Genomic DNA, 18,873 nt, shown 5'->3' with positions numbered 1-18,873 from the left:
TTGTTAAGTACGTATTTCATTAGAAAAATTGGTACCTGTCTGCGGGATTCGAACACCAGCGCATCGCTCGATACGAATGCACCGGACGTCTTAACCTGTAGGCCACGACGACTTCAAAGTTGTTCTATCTTATTTCATGTTACCTTAGACCCTACATCTTAATCCGATTTTTCGCTCCACCTAATCGTTAGTAGCGTATGGGACTATTCTAAGCACGGACGGGTAGATGAGATCACTAGCCCTAGCAAGAACAGTGTTTCGCCGAATCTAACAATTGATCGAAACTGCGAGAAGATCCGGCGAGAAACTCAGTGGATTTTGTCTATAGAAATAACTTGTATACCTTTTAACAAAAGCCGACACTTGTTTGTCGTCCCAAAATAAATGAATATTTGACAAGGTGCAGTTCATTTTCCATTATGTGTTAATTAAAGATCCACTTCAGTAAATTGTGCCTTAAAGAAACGCAGCGTCCCGAGCCATGAACTAAGATTAATGAACGCCCTTCTTATTAACTTTGTCGACATTCTTTAATTAAAATATAGATTCCCTTGTCATCTGCTTAATTTCATGAGGATATTATTTTAAATAGAAGATAATTTTCCGTTCGCTTTCTGTTTGTTTCACTGCAAAGTGAAGAAGATCTCATAATCTCAACTGCGAATCGTTTCAAATACTGTAAATAATAATTTCATAAAGTTAGCTATTTGCACTCGCTCATTATCATATCTAACTGGAAAAACCTTTACCCGTGAAATACGAAAACTATTTTATTTATTTTATTTTATTAGGAAGACAAACAGTGAACTTAAACTATATAAACTCTAACCTTACAACTAAACACCATTTAAATGTCTCCGCATTTAAATAGCTACAAACGATTGGGGCGTCGCATCGCCTAGAATTAAATAATTAAAGTAAAACGCAAAACAAAAACAAAAATAAAACAGTTTGAGAAAAAAAACAGAAAAACGTAGTAAATAGAAAATAATTAATTAAATATTTGCATTCAACCATCGACTGACTAATGCTCTCCTAATGCTCTTAGTAGATACTCTATCCTGATATATTTGAACAAAAACATTAGGAAATAATTTGAGACGGTTTTGACATTGTGATAAATGCTACTGGTGGTAGGACTTCTTGTGAGTCCTCACGGGTAGGTACCACCGGCCTCCCTATTTCTACCGTGAAGCAGAAATGCGTTTCAGTTTGAGGGGTGGGGCTGATCTTAGAACTTATGTCTCAAGGTGGGTGGCGCATTTACGTTGTAGATGTCTATGCGCTCCAGTAACAACTTAACACCCATTTAAGCAATAAAAAAAACCTAAAATATGAATGCAGGTAAGTTTTTTTATTGTTTAGAGAAATATTTATTACCGACATATAAATTTTGTTTATTTCGTCTTTTCAATGGGAAACGACAAACCACCACTTTACATGTTAAAGGTAAACACAATAATATCATAAATAAACAAACTAGGGTTTTTTTTTTTATTCTTTATTAAAGCCATACACCTATTAGGTTAAGTCGGCGGCTAGGGTTGTTGAAATATTAAAAAATTCTATACCGAATTTACGTAAAGAAAATTAGGTGTAAGTAAACAACAGAAACACAACGAACATATATTGAATTTACGGTAAAACTTTCAAGAAACTCTCGAAAGTCAAAGGGTGTCTGCACAAAGTAAATATTGTTCGGAAGAATGTTTTTCTAGCTCCTTGCCTGTCTTGCACCTAGTGCTGGGAAAATAAAGAGATAAAGGCACCTCTTAGCCGCTTGCAACATGTCGAACAAAACAAGAAAGTTCTTTAAGAACTTTTGAATTGTGATTCTGTTTACTGAAAAAAAGTGCTGGTCACATTTACTCCGCGTAATTGTAGCTTTTGTAGACAATAATATAATAATATTTAGGTTTATTTAGGTATATATTGATGGAATAAATGCTAGTAGTAAGTGAGATTCGTATTAAAAATCATTAGAAAATTGAATATAAGACGTTAGTATTAATAAAAAAAACTATGACTATGTTTGTATATAAAGTACTAAATACATATAAACTAATTTTTTTTATTGCTTAGATGGGTGGACGAGCTCACAGCCCACCTGGTGTTAAGTGGTTACTGGAGCCCATGACATCCACAACGTAAATGCGCCACCCACCTTGAGATATAAGTTCTAAGGTCTCAAGTAAGTTACAACGGCTGCCCCACCCTTCAAACCGAAACGCATTACTGCTTCACGGCAGAAATAAACAGAATTTATTTAAGAAAAATATTGATTATAGACTTACGATTTTAATTTTAAAAACACTAATGAACGTACATATTCCGTAGTTCATTTCCGTGAGAAAAGCACAAAAAAGCGGACGAAATTGGCTTAAAATCTATACTGAAATCTATAGTACTCGATATTTGCCTTTGTTCCAATCAGTAATTTTATTTCGTAGGAGGCATAGAGTTCTTAAAGCAATACGCTGGACCAAAAAACCCAGTGCAATACTTATAGAAAAACCTTTAAATTAAATAAGCTTTGAAAGGTTCTAGTAACAAATTGAAAAGACATTCTCAAACTCAATTCATTAATCAATACGAAAACTGAAATTTATATAGTCGAATTAGTATTACATGGCACCCAAATGCGTTGATTATTATAATTAAATAATGAATTTTTTTTCTTATAAAGAATCGTTAATGTGCTGCCAGATGCAATAAGTAGCAGTTATTGTACGTACCAAAATGACGAAAATTCAAAATTGTTCTAGAATTAATGAACTTTGAAAGTAACGTAAGCTAACCACAATATAGATTCAAAATACACACTGTGCCTTTCTAAATATTCAACAAGTCTTTTTAATAAAACGGTAAAAATAAAGACAAAGATAAAGAAGCCTTTATTAACAACCATAATTTATATTTAGGTACATTTTTCTTTTCATTTGACATCGGCTAAGATTGTTTTGCTTTCGCATAGGCCTCCCCCAAATCCTGCCATAAGTTCATAAAACGGTAACCGGTCATAAAATGTAAAAAATTTATCCCACAGTCGTATCTATTTCCGTTGAAATCTGTGCACAGCGCACGTACGTACACCCGTTCTCAGAGCTCGCTGATTGAACGAGGTTAGACGAAATCGGCTTATAGTCCGCCGATGGCGAGCGCGGAATAATTTCATTTGAATGTGCACGTATCATCGCAGACCCTCCTGTAAGCTCATATGCAAATTGCCAATATGGGTATTATGCCATAATAACCTCCTTTTCTGTTCCATTGGTAATTTTGTAAATTTTTAACAGACTTCAAACTGGTTTACTAGTGGTAGGACCTCTTGTGAGTCCGCCCTGCCTATTTCCGCCGTTTGAAGGGCGGGGCAGCCGTTGTAACTATACTGATACCTTATAACTTACCTCAAGGTGGGTGGCGACATTTACGTTATAGAAGTCTATGGGCTCCGGTAACCACTTAACACCAGGTGGGCTGTGAGTTCGTCCACCCATCTAAGCAATAAAAAAATTAAAAAAATAGAAGCCCTCTCAATTCGAACCGTATGTTTTTTCGATTGGTTCTCAGCTATCCTGTAATTCCATACAAAATTAAATATTGTAATTCTTTAAGCTGTGCTAGTAGAAAATTCAAACAAAGGAAAAGCAACCAACAATTTTTCAGCTTACGACACAAACATTAGCGGTACAATCATAAATATAAAAGTATTGTATTTGTTATAATAGATCAAAATTAAATATGATAGAAAGAAGATAGAAGAAATTTAAAAATGAACACATTGAATATTTTATAGGCATGACGTTACAGTAATATGCTTTAAAATCTACGCTTTCGTTATATTTCTAGTTGTGTTAAACTACTAGAACTTTCTTTAAAAAAAACGTGTGGCACTCGGGAACTGCCGCGGTAAAGCTATTGCATAGAATTTTTTATCAACTTATGCAATTATAATTAGACAATGATATTTGTGTTTTTTTTTTAATTTCTTAAATGGTTGGACGAGCTCACAGCCCACCTGGTGCTAAGTGGTTACTGGAGCCCATAGACATCCACAACGCAAATGCGCCACCCACCCCGAGATACAAGTTCTAAGGTCTCAAGTATAGTTAGAACGGCTGCCCCACCCTTCAAACCGAAACGCATTACTGCTTCACGGCGGAAATAGGCAGGGTGGTGGTACCCACCCACGCGGACTCACTAGAGGTCCTACCACCAGTAATAAATTTAATATTAAAACAATAATAAAACAAGAGCACGCTATATTAAACATTAATAAAAGCAAAACATTAACTGTCCCCTTCACACTCATAAGCTAGACCGCGCGAGAGAGAGATGGGCAGAATTTTCATGATGCGCATGCAGTGTGACGTCACGCCACGCGCTTATTCACAAACACTACACAAGCGCAACGTGTGAATGTGTTGAACGCGAGCTACACGGTAGGCGGAGTGAGGGGTGTAAGATTTTTTTCGTTACGGAATTTCATGATTCGGTCGCCCCGCTCAAGGCCCTATGCAATAGCTTAAAAATATCCAATTATGAAATAAATACGCAGTTTTACTAATGAGTAGTCCGAATATTTTTGCTATTTTCTTCGACATACACTATAAAACCAATACAAGCATCTATGCAGATTATAAAGTTGTAATATTCGCATGGCCTGCAATTTTCAGATAGAAACCTTGCCCGTTCTCTGGCATACATTGCCATTAATAGCATTTATTTACTTTTAATACAGCTCCCACAAGAACCACCTGACATGAAGAGTGTTAATGCAAAAAAAATGACTGAATATATGAAAATTACACAGTCCAGTGATAACAGTCGATGGTGACTGCGGCTCTCAACAGTCTGGTTCTGTATATCTAGATCGATCTAAACATCCCCTCATGACTGATTTAGATTGAGCCGGTGATCAACGACCCACCACACTGCCACACTGGCATTGTCAAGGCGAATCAGCATTCTAGTTGTGGTCGATGGACTCTATTTCAGAGAGAAAGTCATGCCAGTTTTTCGTAGGTTTAAAATTTGCAGATTTACACAAATAAGCCGGGCAGACAGTAGGTACATGCGTCCACTGACGCTAATCGTTGACAACTGTGGAATTTACAAGTCACTAGATCTATGTAAATCAAGTATTATATTAACGAAGACTGTTTGAGTGTAGTATCTAAATATCGGTAAGCGTAGTGTTTATTATTCAAATCGTCATAAAAATTAAAATGTATTTAGATAAAATCAGAAATCTAATTCCCTCAAAAACTGTTAGCACAGCTCATTATGAGCCAGAATTTTATATCTATGCTGCCATCCTGTATATTTCTACTCGAAACAGGCAAGTGTTCCGATTCAAAGGTTGAGACAGACTTGGACTTCATGTCTAAAGGTAGGTGGCGCATTAAAGTAGTGACGAGACATATCTAGTAAATAAAAATAAAAAAAAGGAGTTTCCTTTCATGACAGCTTGTGATCATAATATTCTACTTCAGTCTTAAATTGATTACTATATACTATTTATATACCTTTATAATTATGTATTTATAGTATATACTTTGCCAACCGAATATTTACATTTTAACGAATTTAAAGACTATGCAACTGTTTTACTGCATATCAATAGAAAACTTCATCAAGTATAAGAAAATGTTATTTTTCTGGCTTTTTCATTTATTGAGACATTTTTTGGCATTCCGATAAAGAGTGCCATTGAAAATAAATTCTCCCGCAATCTAATCATTCATTCAAATCAGTCCAACGCGCTCGTAATGAGTAATAGATAATACTTTTACAGAATAGATAAGTGTCGAATTAAAATCAAAATGATAAAAGTATTGCGATCGATATAAAACAAATAAACATATTACCGTTGTTGTTATTTGTGGCCACATTTTTGATGGATTCGCAAGTACCTCAGACTCCACAGTGACATATTATTATAATGATTAAAGTTAATTACAACTTTATAGTGAGTGCAGCTGTTTTATTGGCTTGTAAGTATTAACAGCATAGTTTGGTTTTAAGGGTAGTTAGAGTGATCAAATAGATAATAAAATTATTTTATTTTCTTATTTAGATACTTTTTATTTCATTGACAGTTCATAGTAATCACAGATTATGCTCGTTAAATTCTTTATCAAATATTTGTAATATATAAAATATAAAACGGCTTTATTGCTTCGAGCACCCGTTGTATTGAATAATTGTGAAATGTCTTGTCCCTAATTCACGCATGATTTATTCTATCTGATTTGTGTAGAAGTATTTATGCAAAACATCGATTCATCATCACATTTATTTTCCATATTTAACAAATGTTTTTTCTGTTTATAATATTATTGCTTCGTCATGTAATGTTTTCAGGCAGAGTATTGTGTCTGCATAACGATGGTTTGTAGGTTGGTATATAAGTAGGTTATTTGTGAAGTTCAGAAATCCTGACGGAAATTTCATTCCTGATCACCTATTTATCGTTTTAGTTTTTCTTTCTTTACTCTAATAATTTATCTACATTTTTTATGAGCACAATGTTTCGCCTTACTGTTATATCTGTAGTAAGTTTGATGGTTTTGTTTGTAGAACAAGATAAATAATACATAAAGTAGAATAACACATACATACTAACTGTACTATCCTTACACCTTACACCACAACCTGTAGGACCTTAAAAAGATTCTTAATTTTAAACGATTAAAGGTTTTTGTTAAAAAAAACATAAATAACCATTTTAATTTAAATTTCATCACGTCAGCGCGTCATAGTAACATAGATACGTAAGTACATACTGACATTCGTGTTTACTTATCTAATATTGTACTTGTTTAATAATTTGATATTTTATATTATATTTTTAATGTGATTAGCATTAATTAAAAATGCATTATTATTATGCATGATTAGCATTGATTACTTTCTGGACAACCAGGCTAGACAGCGTAAGCTGCTTTAGGTGTCATCGAAGTTTTTCGATTATTTTTATTGTAGTCAAAATAGTTTTTTCCTGATTTTAAATTTTCGCACGATTACCCGTCAATATTATTCTGTCGTAGACATGAGATTGTGCAGTAAAATAGTTATAATAACTAGTGGCCCCGCAGTAGTCGGAATTCGGCTATAGTTGATTGAAATTATAAGTTTAAACATTATTATGGTTCTATTGTCAAACACTATTATAATTCGATAAAATAATCACAGTATTCGCCAAAACTGCACTATAGATAAATAATATTAAAGACAAACAATATTTTTTTTAAATATTAGCAATTGCACTCCTTCTCTATATTCTCTATAAGTGTGAGAAATTTCATACTCCTCCGTCCGCACAATATTCGTGAAAAGGGGTACAAAGTTTTTGCTTCACGTATTAATATATAGATAGTCTCGTTAATTTTATAAAATGATTTACAGGCGGCTTCGCAATAGCAACACACACGCGAGAAGCACGATGCTTCCGCTACACTTGGTTGGGTCCGAGGTTCAACAACGAAAGCGTGTTCCTAAACGCAACGTGCCAGGATGCGACGCGGCTCGCTGACGGAGTTCCGTGTGAAGCCCCGCTAGTCGTCTCGCGTAAGATTAATAATCAGCCTACACTTATCCACTGCTAGACAAAGGCCTTTCCTTATTTTCGCGACTAGATTTATCGACACATCAACTTCCTGTCGTTTTGTATCATCGAGTATCGTCTTATTAAATCAGACGACAAGGCGTGAGGGCACTCGTCTCTGTCTTCCTCATCCAGTCGACGGGAGCCTGGGTGTTTAATACGAGTTTTTTAACGTTCTCGATAGCGTCAAAGTTAACTCAAATTTGTATGCAGTTCGAGCAGCGCCCCTAGCGGCAAACGTAGGCAAACGTTCCAGGTCCATAAAAATTTTAATTAACTTTTATGCGATTGCGAACGAAAGCTCGCACTAAACACACGGGTCTCTGTTCAAACGAAGCTTGAGTAAAATATAGTCCTTATAAGTAGAGCTGACCCCTGGCATTGCCGAAATTCATGGGTGATGAAGCTATCTGATGAACCATAAGCTCGTCTGCCACAGATAAGCAACAAAAAAATCCACCAACTCAAACATAATTACCAGTGGCTCAAAATCATTAAATAATCAGATCTTTTAGGTAGTTACTTATCTATGTATGTGTGGGTCCTTAAAACAAAATGTCAACAAGCTTTAGACAACACAACTACATGCACATTACCAGACTTAAAAAAACATATTATGTACAAACAAATAAAATCAGCACAAAGTAAAAAATACATTTCTATACTTATACTATTGTTTTAATTGATTAATTAAAGATGATGGTACGTGGCCTGACGTGGAATACATTTGGAGGAATTATGCCTTAAACGCGACCTGTATTGCCAGTAATGATATCTGTGCTACCTACAGTTATTACTATGATGGAAAGGGTAAGTGATAAGTTTGAAAAATGATTTCACAGCATATAAAACAAGTGTAAATAACACGCCACATGCAATTTACCATAGGAAACCATTTACCATTAATCCGAATAGATCTACATTCGAAAAGAAAAAGGTTTTAAAACGAAAACACAACTGGAAACTTTAAAACATATATTAGAACTGCACCAATTAATATTTCAATTATTTTTGCGGCCCATCGACAAATTACATAGGTGGTAGTCTACATATGTGCAATGGTGCAATGTATATTCAAAAATAGTATATTTTTTTCTGAAATTCTGCTATCCGCATAGGCACGATTATGGTGTCTCTGTTATATCCAGTGACAGACAGCCAGATTACAGACAGGATTAAGAAACGTCTAACAGTTGGCTTTGGTAAACCAAAACTTAAATCTTTTCAGGAAAAAAAAACAAATTTAATATTAAAACAACCATTGTACTAATCAATTTGAGGCTTGACTGATATCTATGAACTCCAATTACTTTTTAGCACCAATGGCCTGGTATTCATTTGGTCATCTACAACAACAAAAATAGAAACGATACAAATTTCGCATTCTTACTTTAAGCTCATGTCCTAGACTAGCAACACTCCATCCCGTCTGTTCGTTAAAAATATGTATGAGATTCACATTAAAATAGGCAGCATCGGTGTCTGAGTATTTTATCAGCGAGGCAGCATTCACGTTATGACGTCTATAGACTGCAGTAACCACAAACCACGTGGACCATGAGCTAGCTCACCTAACTACGCAATAAAAAAAGATGTGTGGTGTCGTGGGACACCGGACAGGAACGAAGTTCCTTATTATAAAAATATTAAGTTTAAGTTCTATTCGAGGTATAAAGAAAATAAAGCTGGAGGTTCCGCGACAACCCACGGTCATTCGGCAGCGTGCGAACTTATTGTGGCACACTTCATTCATGGTTGTTTGCATAATAGTCTAGTCAACAAGTTCAAAAACGTGTTAAATAGACATAAAGCTCCTAAAAATATGTACGATAGCTCATTGGATGCGGAATGATGTCTACAAAAATGTTTTTTAAGGGCTTATTAGCACATAAAAAATTGCGATTGTTATAAACAAAATAAGATTTAAAAAAAAATGAATTTGGTTTTTCCTTAATAATTTCTAAAATAATGATATTTAAGGAATTTTGAAAAAAGATCCTGAAAGAGGAGGAAATTTCCAATAAAAAAGTCCCAACTCCCGGAATTCTATCTCTATTATTTATAAAAAAAAAATAACGCTGAAAATAGCGCTCCGCGCGGTCGCTACAGCATAGGCGCGCAGTCTAAAAAGCCGGTATATCGCCTAAAATAATTTTTTTATAGTATTAAATAACAATTTAAAAATTTGAATAATTTATGGTGTAATCTAAACACTTGAAGGAAAAAAACCTCGGTGAAAAAAAAATTTTACATCGATTTTTCAAAAACTTACACCATTGTTAATTAACTAACTTTTTTCCAATCTCTGTTTTTATAAATTACGGTATAAAAGTTACAATAATTCATCTATAAATTTTTCCCTTCGTGGAGCTCTTATCATTTAAGTACTTAATAAAGTTAAGCAAAAAAAATTTTTTAATCTTTATTATTTTGATAATTATATTTTTTTTTAATTAACAAAAAATTTAATTTCTAAAAAATTTATGAAAAAAATTTTTTTTTCGTAATATCTTAATATTGCTGTTTTTGCATCTACCATAGGTTTTAATTAACATTTAAAAAAAATTTTTACGCTATTTGTTAAGAAATTGTTTATAAATAAATAGACTATTTTGGGATTTAAAAAAAAAAAAAGAATTACCGTATAGGTGAAATAAAGATTTAGAAAAAAAATAAATCTTAAATAAATGTTTTAATTGTTTAAAATCGTTTTTTTTCATATTTCAATTGTTTAAATAATTAGTTAAGAAATTATTTTTTTCTTAAAAATCATCATTGACTCTTTTCAGCGGATTAACAAAGAAATACATTTTTTTATAAATAATTTCATTGTTTATTAACTTAACAATTTGTTATAAAAAATTAATATTAATCGTTATATTTTTTTTCGAAAACTACAAAAAATTATAAAAACAACCATATATATAAAATATAGAAAAAAAAAAATTGTATTTTTTACAGCATTTTTAGATATTATATGATAATGAAATTACAGCCGTTACATAATTTGTCAAGCTATAAATTGTTATAACTTTTAAACTATAAGAGATACGGTAAAGGACACTCAGGTTAAACAATTAAAACATTTATTTAAGAATTTTTTTTTTTTTTCTAAATCTTTATTTCACTTATACAATAAGACCGTAATTCTTTTTTTTTTTAAATCCCAAAATAGTCTATTTATTTATAAACAATTTCTTAACAAATAGCGTAAAAATTTTTTTTTAAATGTTAATTAAAACCTATGGTAGATGCAAAAAAAGCAATATTAAGATATTACGAAAAAAAAATTTTTTTCATAACATTTTTTAGAAATTAAATTTTTTGTTAATTAAAAAAAAATTATAATTATCAAAATAATAAAGATTAAAAATTTTTTTTGCTTTTTTTTTTATTGCTTAGCTGTGTGGACGAGCTCACAGCCCACCTGATGTTAAGTGGTTACTGGAGCCCATAAACATCTACAACGTAAATGCGCCACACACCTTGAGATATAGTTCTAAGGTCTCAGTATAGTCACAACGGCTGCCCCACCCTTCAAACCGAAACGCATTACTGCTTCACGGCAGAAAATAGGCGGGGCGGTGGTACCTACCCGTGCGGACTCACAAGAGGTCCTACCACCAGTAATTACGCAAATTATAATTTTGCGGGTTTCATTTTTATTACACGATGTTATTCCTTCACCGTGGAAGTCAATCGTGAACATTTGTTGAGTACGTATTTCATTAAAAAAATTGGTACCCGCCCGCGGGATTCGAACACCGGTGCATCGCTTCAACACGAATGCACCGGACGTCTTATCCGTTAGGCCACGACGACTGCTTAACTTTATTAAGTACTTAAATGATAAGAGCTCCACGAAGGGAAAAATTTATAGATGAATTATTGTAACTTTTATACCGTAATTTATAAAAACAGAGATTGGAAAAAAGTTAGTTAATTAACAATGGTGTAAGTTTTTGAAAAATCGATGTAAAATTTTTTTTTCAACTAGGTTTTTTTCCTTCAAGTGTTTAGATTACACCATAAATTATTCAAATTTTTAAATTGTTATTTAATACTATAAAAAAATTATTTTAGGCGATATACCGGCTTTTTAGACTGCGCGCCTATGCTGTAGCGACCGCGCGGAGCGCTATTTTCAGCGTTATTTTTTTTTTATAAATAATAGAGATAGAATTCCGGGAGTTGGGACTTTTTTATTGGAAATTTCCTCCTCTTTCAGGATCTTTTTTCAAAATTCCTTAAATATCATTATTTTAGAAATTATTAAGGAAAAACCAAATTCATTTTTTTTTAAATCTTATTTTGTTTATAACAATCGCAATTTTTTATGTGCTAATAAGCCCTTAAAAAACATTTTTGTAGACATCATTCCGCATCCAATGAGCTATCGTACATATTTTTAGGAGCTTTATGTCTATTTAACACGTTTTTGAACTTGTTGACTAGACTATAAGTTAGTGTATTGCAAACGAACGCTCTGAGATCGTGGTCAATGAATGATAAAAAAATAAGTTATTTTTTATACGTTATTACAAAGTTAAGTCGTACACTGTGTGCATTACTAATAAAAATCTTATGTTACGGACGTTTTTTCCCGGTTAAGGTACCCCTCCGCATCGTCCCATAAGGAACTTTGTTCCAAAAAGAAACAAAAATACGGGAAAAAAGAATATGGCATATCAATGTAAAGTAATCAACTTACAATAATCGTTTGTTTATTTACAGTGGAAAACTCAACAGCCATGTGCACACGTGCAGTGAACAGCAACGGTGACGCCATAACTAGCGGATGCTATACGCAAACCGACGGCAGTTACGTCACAAGAGTGTGCTTCTGCCGACCGATCCCGGGAGGACTGCCATGCAATAATGCAACGCGGAAAAGCCTCTCTATTTCAATAATACTTACAGTGATTTTATATAAGTTATTTAACTAATATACACCTGATATTCATAAAAGCTATTCGTTGATTTTATTGAACCGCTTAATTGAACTCTATAGTTTAATTCTGTCACCGATCAGTTGCCTTCTAATCTTTCGAATACACATGAAACTAAAAATAGCACTTCTAATGTAGATGTTGTACTTGTTTATTTAGTAATCTGCTTACAAACCAACAGTTATGTATAAACATATTTGTGGAAAAAAAAGTAATCTGAAACGAAGGCAACGAAAGAATAAAAAAAGGCTACATCACTATCAAACTTTTTTGTTGAATTTTAATGAAGATGTAGATTCTTATTTATTGTGGGGCTGGACAAATATGTATATTAAGAATCTTCTATCCTCCCGGAACCCTACACCACATCTATACACACCATTGAAGACACCTTAGTCTGGATAGTCATTACTTAAGATGTTTGTTCCTGATGTTTGTTCTTACCCATGCTATCATGCTCACAAAGTTAATGCTAACATTACATACATACGTAATTATTTATAATATGTACATACTAACAAAAGACCTACATACATTGTTTAATAAAAAAAGGTATATTCAAATAATTTTGACAGACAGAAAGTCGCAAAAATTTCAGAAGATCATTTTTTTCCTACCTATGCTGATAGCCTTAAAATGCTATTTCAGCTTCTCATTGACGTGTAGGTGAGCTCACGGGGCCAACAGGCCAACTAGGAGTGTTGCCAACACTGGCCCTAGCAAGGGCAGTGCGTCGCCGGATCGGAAACGCGACCCACTGAGAAGATCCGGCGAGAAACTTCGTGGACAAAGATCATTAGTGAATAGGAAGAGTAAGGTAGCTGCGGGTAATAAGGCCTACCTAAGGGAAATTTGAAATAAAATAAAAACTATGTATACGACTCAATAAATTGTAATATTAATTAAACCTACAGATCAATTACTATAAAATGTTAACAAAAAATGGCCTCTTTTGCCGTAAACAAACATAAAATAAAACATTTTTAAAAACCTTGTCAGTAGGCCTTATTATACTATAGTAGGATAATAAAGCCTAAGATTTTAACACTCATAAATATACAAAATAGGCTTCTAATATTTGGTAATTGAGATTAATTATAATGTATATGCATTAATCATGCTTAGTCTTCAAAATTACAACATATTTCTTTGTTTAACATCCATCAGGGCACTCAAAATTATCTATGTCATTTACTGTCAAACCGACGCATTCCTCATGATACCACTTGCCGCAATTTGAACATGCCCTCATGTCTTCCATCTTATCCTCCTCACAAGCGTGACAGTACCAACTAGCATTGTTTTGTTTGTCATGTATTTCTTTAAGAGTTGACCTCTTTCTTATTTTCTTCTCTTTCTTGTTTTTGTCGAATAGGTCCTTGATGACTGGAGTTCCCCGATAATTAATGGCTTTTCTTCTAACATTTTGTGTTTTTTCAGTATTTTTCGCAGGTGTAGGCATAAGTTGCTGAAATGCTGTTCTTTTTACTAGAGCGAGTGGCACTTGGTCTTCTTCATCATCTGAACTAGAACTACCGTAAACCATGCGGTAAAATCTTCCAGAAGGTCTGTTTACGCTGCTATCAATTCTTTCTTCTTGTGCTGTCGACGTGGAGGGTCTTGGGGTTATTGGCTTGGGGGAGATGCGAGGTTGCGAATTTTCTTTATCAACTGTGTCAACTACAAGACCTGGAACTTCTGTCAATAAAGACGGAGCAAAAGCTGTTTCTGGAATAGCCTGTGGATTCAATGGATATAAACCAGTGGTTTTAAAGCCGCTTGTAATGTTATTATGAGTCATGCATTTGGACCAGACATTTGAAAGAATAACATTAAACCGTGCCTTAGTGAGCCTTTTGTCTGGGTTTTGTTCCATAAATGATAAGACTTCTGCATCCCAGTGGTGTTCAAATGATCGATAGACAGCTTTATCTAGGGGTTGCAGTTCGTGAGTGGTATTCGAAGGTAAACAGTATAATGATATGTCGAGTGAATCTGCGACTTCAACGATGGTTAAGTCTAAGTGACAAGCTGCTCCATCAAATATTAAAAGGGACTTTCCTGCACTTTTATATCTAGCTAGGTGCTTCAGAAATTCTTTAAAAAGTTCATTAGTCATATAGCCCTTTGCAGATTTTTCTACTAGAGAACCTGGTGGCAAATTATCATATAATTCTGGCTTCAATCGTTTACCTTTAAATATGATCATTGGTGGTATAGCAGTACCAAGTGCATTTACACATCCCGCTATGGTGACACTTTCAGCGTGTTCCGAAGACTGTAAATGCACTCTTTTAGCACCCTTCTTTGCCAAAACAGTCTGTTGATGATGAATTGTTAGACGGCAGCCTTTCTCATCCATATTATAAATTCTTTCAGGGTGGTTTTGCAAATCTAGATTATCATAAATTTCATTAAGTTTGTTGAAGTGATCATTAACGATAAATTTGTTAAGCTTTTGTGCCCTGGCTGGATTAATAAACTGAGCTTTTCTTCTAGATATTTCGGGATGTCTTTTCATAAATGCTTTAAACCAATCTTTACCAGCTACTCCAGCATTTTGATTAAAGTTATGCTTCACCTTATTAAGCTCACAAAATTTATAGACCAAGCGTCGGAGAATCCGTGGTGTCACAGGCAAACCTACTTCAGCAAACCTTATAATTCTGCTAACAAGATCAGCTTCCTGGTCGTCACTGAGAATAGATTTTCGACCTAGTGTCTTTTTCAAGCTTCCGGTCTGGAGATGGTTTCTAATGGTTCTCCTGGGGACTTTATACCTCTCAGCAGCTCTATATGTGCTTAGTATTCCTCTTCTTACTGCTTGGACAGCCGAAACCAAGTCATTTTCAGACCACAATGCTCGTTTGCGGGGCATCATAATGTAGACACTAAAATTACAATAAAGTAATTAGTAAACAGTCGTAATTACTTATAAACATTCATAACATTTTACGAAATATTTAAAATATTAGTTGGAAAGCTGTCAAATAGTGTTATAAAAAGAGGATTATAATAAGGCCTACTGTCAAATTTGATAGGCTTTATTAACCGCTGATATAGGGTATAAAGATATACAAAAAAATACACTAACTGATTCATGATATATTACTCAGATATCAAAGATCAATAGAAGCATGAAAAACAGAAAATTGTAGCGTAAAATTATATATAAAAGTGTAATATTACAAACATTACTTACGATTCAGTCGGACTATTTTTTATTACTCTTACCACACACAACCACCCCTCACAAAAGATCACATCGCACTGGTCGAAACAAGCGAGCGACGCGTCGCGACAATTTTGACGCGCCATCTTAGGAGTGTAGCTACCTATGATTGTGTCCTTGAGCGGCATCGAACATTTTAAATTGTTTTTTCGTTACTTAGGCCTTATTAGCCGATAGGCCTTATTACCCGCACCTACCTTATTATTTAGCTCGCTTACGCTTCCGCTCCGCCCACCGAACGCTAACTTATCTTTAGACTCCACACTACCCATTAATAGGAATCCCGACCCAGACGACAGAGCAACGTAGATCCGCAATAACCCTAAACGAAACTAGTCATGAAAGAAGTTAGAAACCTGGCAAATCTGAAGCTCCAAATCTTTTCTCTTTTCAGTATGGCATTCTTGCGATGCTATTGTTACCAGCAGTTTATATTACATGATTTCAATTAACTTTATTTACATACGTCATATACTTTGTTATTTAAAAAATTAAATGAAATGAATGAAACAAGATGAAATGAAATTATGTCCAAGTCCTTTGGTGCGAATTTACTGAGTCTTTAGAGTGCCAGTCTGCGAAAGAAATATTCTAACCCCGAATTGCCCTTTCTATCCTATACCTATCTGTAAAATAATAACTGTCGGGATATTTTACAAACAGTTACGATACTGTTGATGAAAAAAGTATTTGCTATTGTACAATTATTTAAGTGTTATTTCATATGAGTCAAAAAGTATCACAAGAAGCATTCTTATTAAAAAGATGTTTTTTTCATCACTTTTAAATTTAAAATAAATCGAGTTGATATCCGTTCGTACGATGTCAGAACTTCGTATTCTTTTTTGTTTCAGTACGGAAATCCGCTTCTTTTCCATTTATTTCTATTTCATATTAGACTATCAGAAATATTAAGTGTACATTTCTGAATGTTTGACACGGACACGGATATTTAGACTTCTTACGACTAACACAGTTTTCACCAAAACCAAATCGTCGGTAAATATCATAAAATATTTGGTATTTAAAATTTTATATTTTAAAAAATTTAGATATGAGCTTTAAGACAATGTAAATGTTGGCTGTTAATAACTGAATAAAGTGCAATGAATTAGTCCAAAGCAACCAAATATTGTCTCCGTTCAGAAACTAAATTTTGATTAATACGGTACATGACGTGTCCCAAACGTCATCGAAGGGACTCAATGCAAACGTCAACGAAAAACAAAACCTCAAAATTGAGAAAGTGAATCTTTAGTAATAATTTAAATCAAATTAGTTTGTTAACATGTATTCCGTGTTAACGAGAGGAAATGCAATACTGACATACACATTAAGTGTACTAGCATGTCTTACATTCTTGTGTTTTTTATCAACCCTAACTGTGGACTACAGAACTGGGGCCCAAATGAATACAGTTAAAGTAGTAGTGTAAGTTGCAACAAAACTTTCCCAAATTAAATTGGAACTATACAAACTCAACACCTATATTGTTTCAGTAAAAACGTACCTGACTACGGAGCATCTAGGGAACGAAATGATCTTGGCTTCTTAACTTTCGATCTTAAAACAGATCTGTCCAACCTCTTTAACTGGAACGTTAAACAGTTGTTCCTATATCTCACTGCCGAATACATTACACCAAGCAATGAATTGAATCAGGTTGTTTTGTGGGACAAAATAATATTAAGAGGTGAAAATGCTGTGCTAGACTTCAAGAACATGAACACTAAGTACTATTTCTGGGACGATGGCAATGGCTTAAAGTAAGTACAGTCTATCTGACAAATTAATTTCAAACATTTTAATGTTTATGACAGCCTTACAAATGTATCTCATTTATACCTAGATGCAATATACTTAAAACACACAAATATTGCTTTGCCAGTACTGTTATTTTGTGAAACACATAAGGAAATGATTACTACATACACTGCTCTTACAGCTTGAACTAATGCAATTGTGTATAAAATTTTGTGCAAGATATTAATATTTATTTGCTAATGTCTACCATGGTATACGTCTTCTTTGATTGGGTATAATTTTTGTTGGCACTTCAGGGAACATCTTTTATTAGTACTATCAACATACAACAGGCATAGTCTTAATGGTTCTGCAAATGTGGATTTTTAGACAAGAGATTTGGCAATAATAATTAATTTAATCATCAGCCTATAGACATTTACTGTTGGATATAGGTCTCTCACATGATCACAGTGTATGTCGGCCACTTGAGAACTAGCCAACTATTTTGACAACATGAACAATGAGGCCACAATCCTATGAGCTGTTGGTTTTTCTCCTGCATTATCTCCTGCACCTCATTCATTATTAAACTGAACAGAGAAACTGAGCATAGGCAAAAGGCTATGTTCAGTTGAAAGTGTGAAACGAAAAGTCATTTCACATTTTTTGTGTCTTTCATGGTGATTGGCCAATGTGTATAACCAACTAATCCCTGCTATCACATAAAAATATAATTAAACCATTCTATTTATATTAAGATAAACCAAAATACACCCACTAAAGCGTACTTTATTTTTCAGAGGTCACAGCAATGTCACATTAACATTATCATGGAATATTATTCCCAATGCTGGCTTGTTACCCAACATCCAGGCTCTTGGACAACACTCCTTCAAGTTTCCTATAGAATATACTCAAACAAGAGTATGATTAAGAAATAGTAGATTAGTGCTGCTTGCCTACCTCTCATCAGTAGGAAAGTAACATGACAATTATTTAAGAAGTTCCAAATAAACTTGAAAATCCTAGTTATGGTTTTTATTTATTTCCGCTGTAACCATTTGTATCTATCAAGTTTAGTTAGTAAAAATATTGTCAACCGAAATTACTATCTACATAGCTTAAAAGGAAAACATTCCTAGAATTATTTTTGTTGATAGAAATTTTTTATCTTAGTAAAGTGATTGAATTATGCCGATAAATTATTAATTGAAGAATAAAATGTTGTGGCATAAATGATAAAATGAATTTAAGTGCATCAGTAGGCTTTGGAAAATGATATTCACTATTCTCAAAACACATCAAATGTGCGCAACATTAAATTTAATAAATCAGTT

The 18,873-nt window shown here is 33.7% G+C and overlaps 2 protein-coding genes across 2 annotated transcripts; one reads left to right on the top strand and one right to left on the bottom strand.

Annotated features, from left to right (window-relative positions):
• Nucleotides 1–5,862: 5,862 nt before the first annotated feature.
• On the top strand, nt 5,863–18,564 carry Spase22-23 (Signal peptidase complex subunit Spase22-23). The gene is made up of 8 exons (XM_089732519.1): nt 5,863–5,996; nt 7,411–7,572; nt 8,306–8,419; nt 12,344–12,542; nt 14,705–14,876; nt 17,070–17,221; nt 17,290–17,556; nt 18,337–18,564. The coding sequence occupies exons 1-8, from the start codon at nt 5,945–5,947 to the stop codon at nt 18,464–18,466; spliced, it is 1,248 nt and encodes a 415-aa protein (XP_089588645.1). The 5' UTR covers nt 5,863–5,944; the 3' UTR covers nt 18,467–18,564.
• On the bottom strand, nt 13,437–15,986 carry LOC114246399 (uncharacterized). The gene is made up of 2 exons (XM_089732326.1): nt 15,761–15,986; nt 13,437–15,449 (listed from the first exon to the last, which is right to left on the bottom strand). The coding sequence occupies exons 1-2, from the start codon at nt 15,916–15,918 to the stop codon at nt 13,712–13,714; spliced, it is 1,896 nt and encodes a 631-aa protein (XP_089588452.1). The 5' UTR covers nt 15,919–15,986; the 3' UTR covers nt 13,437–13,711.
• Nucleotides 18,565–18,873: the final 309 nt, after the last annotated feature.

The sequence above is a fragment of the Bombyx mandarina genome, chromosome 13 (assembly GCF_030267445.1).
Source record: "Bombyx mandarina strain Sakado chromosome 13, ASM3026744v2".
Lineage (NCBI taxonomy): Eukaryota > Metazoa > Arthropoda > Insecta > Lepidoptera > Bombycidae > Bombyx > Bombyx mandarina.
Note: the sequence above shows the minus strand (reverse complement) of the source record. Positions and strands in the feature narration are given on the sequence as shown.

Coding starts and splice junctions, on each gene's coding strand:
- Spase22-23 (XM_089732519.1), top strand. CDS start 5,945: ATGATTAAAGTTAATTACAACTTTATAGTGAGTGCAGCTGTTTTATTG. Junction 12,543..14,704: donor CTTACAGTGATTTTATATAA/GTTATTTAACTA, acceptor TTTTTCTACTAG/AGAACCTGGTGGCAAATTAT. Junction 17,222..17,289: donor AATACAGTTAAAGTAGTAGT/GTAAGTTGCAAC, acceptor ATATTGTTTCAG/TAAAAACGTACCTGACTACG.
- LOC114246399 (XM_089732326.1), bottom strand. CDS start 15,918: ATGCCGCTCAAGGACACAATCATAGGTAGCTACACTCCTAAGATGGCG. Junction 15,450..15,760: donor AAAAATAGTCCGACTGAATC/GTAAGTAATGTT, acceptor TTGTAATTTTAG/TGTCTACATTATGATGCCCC.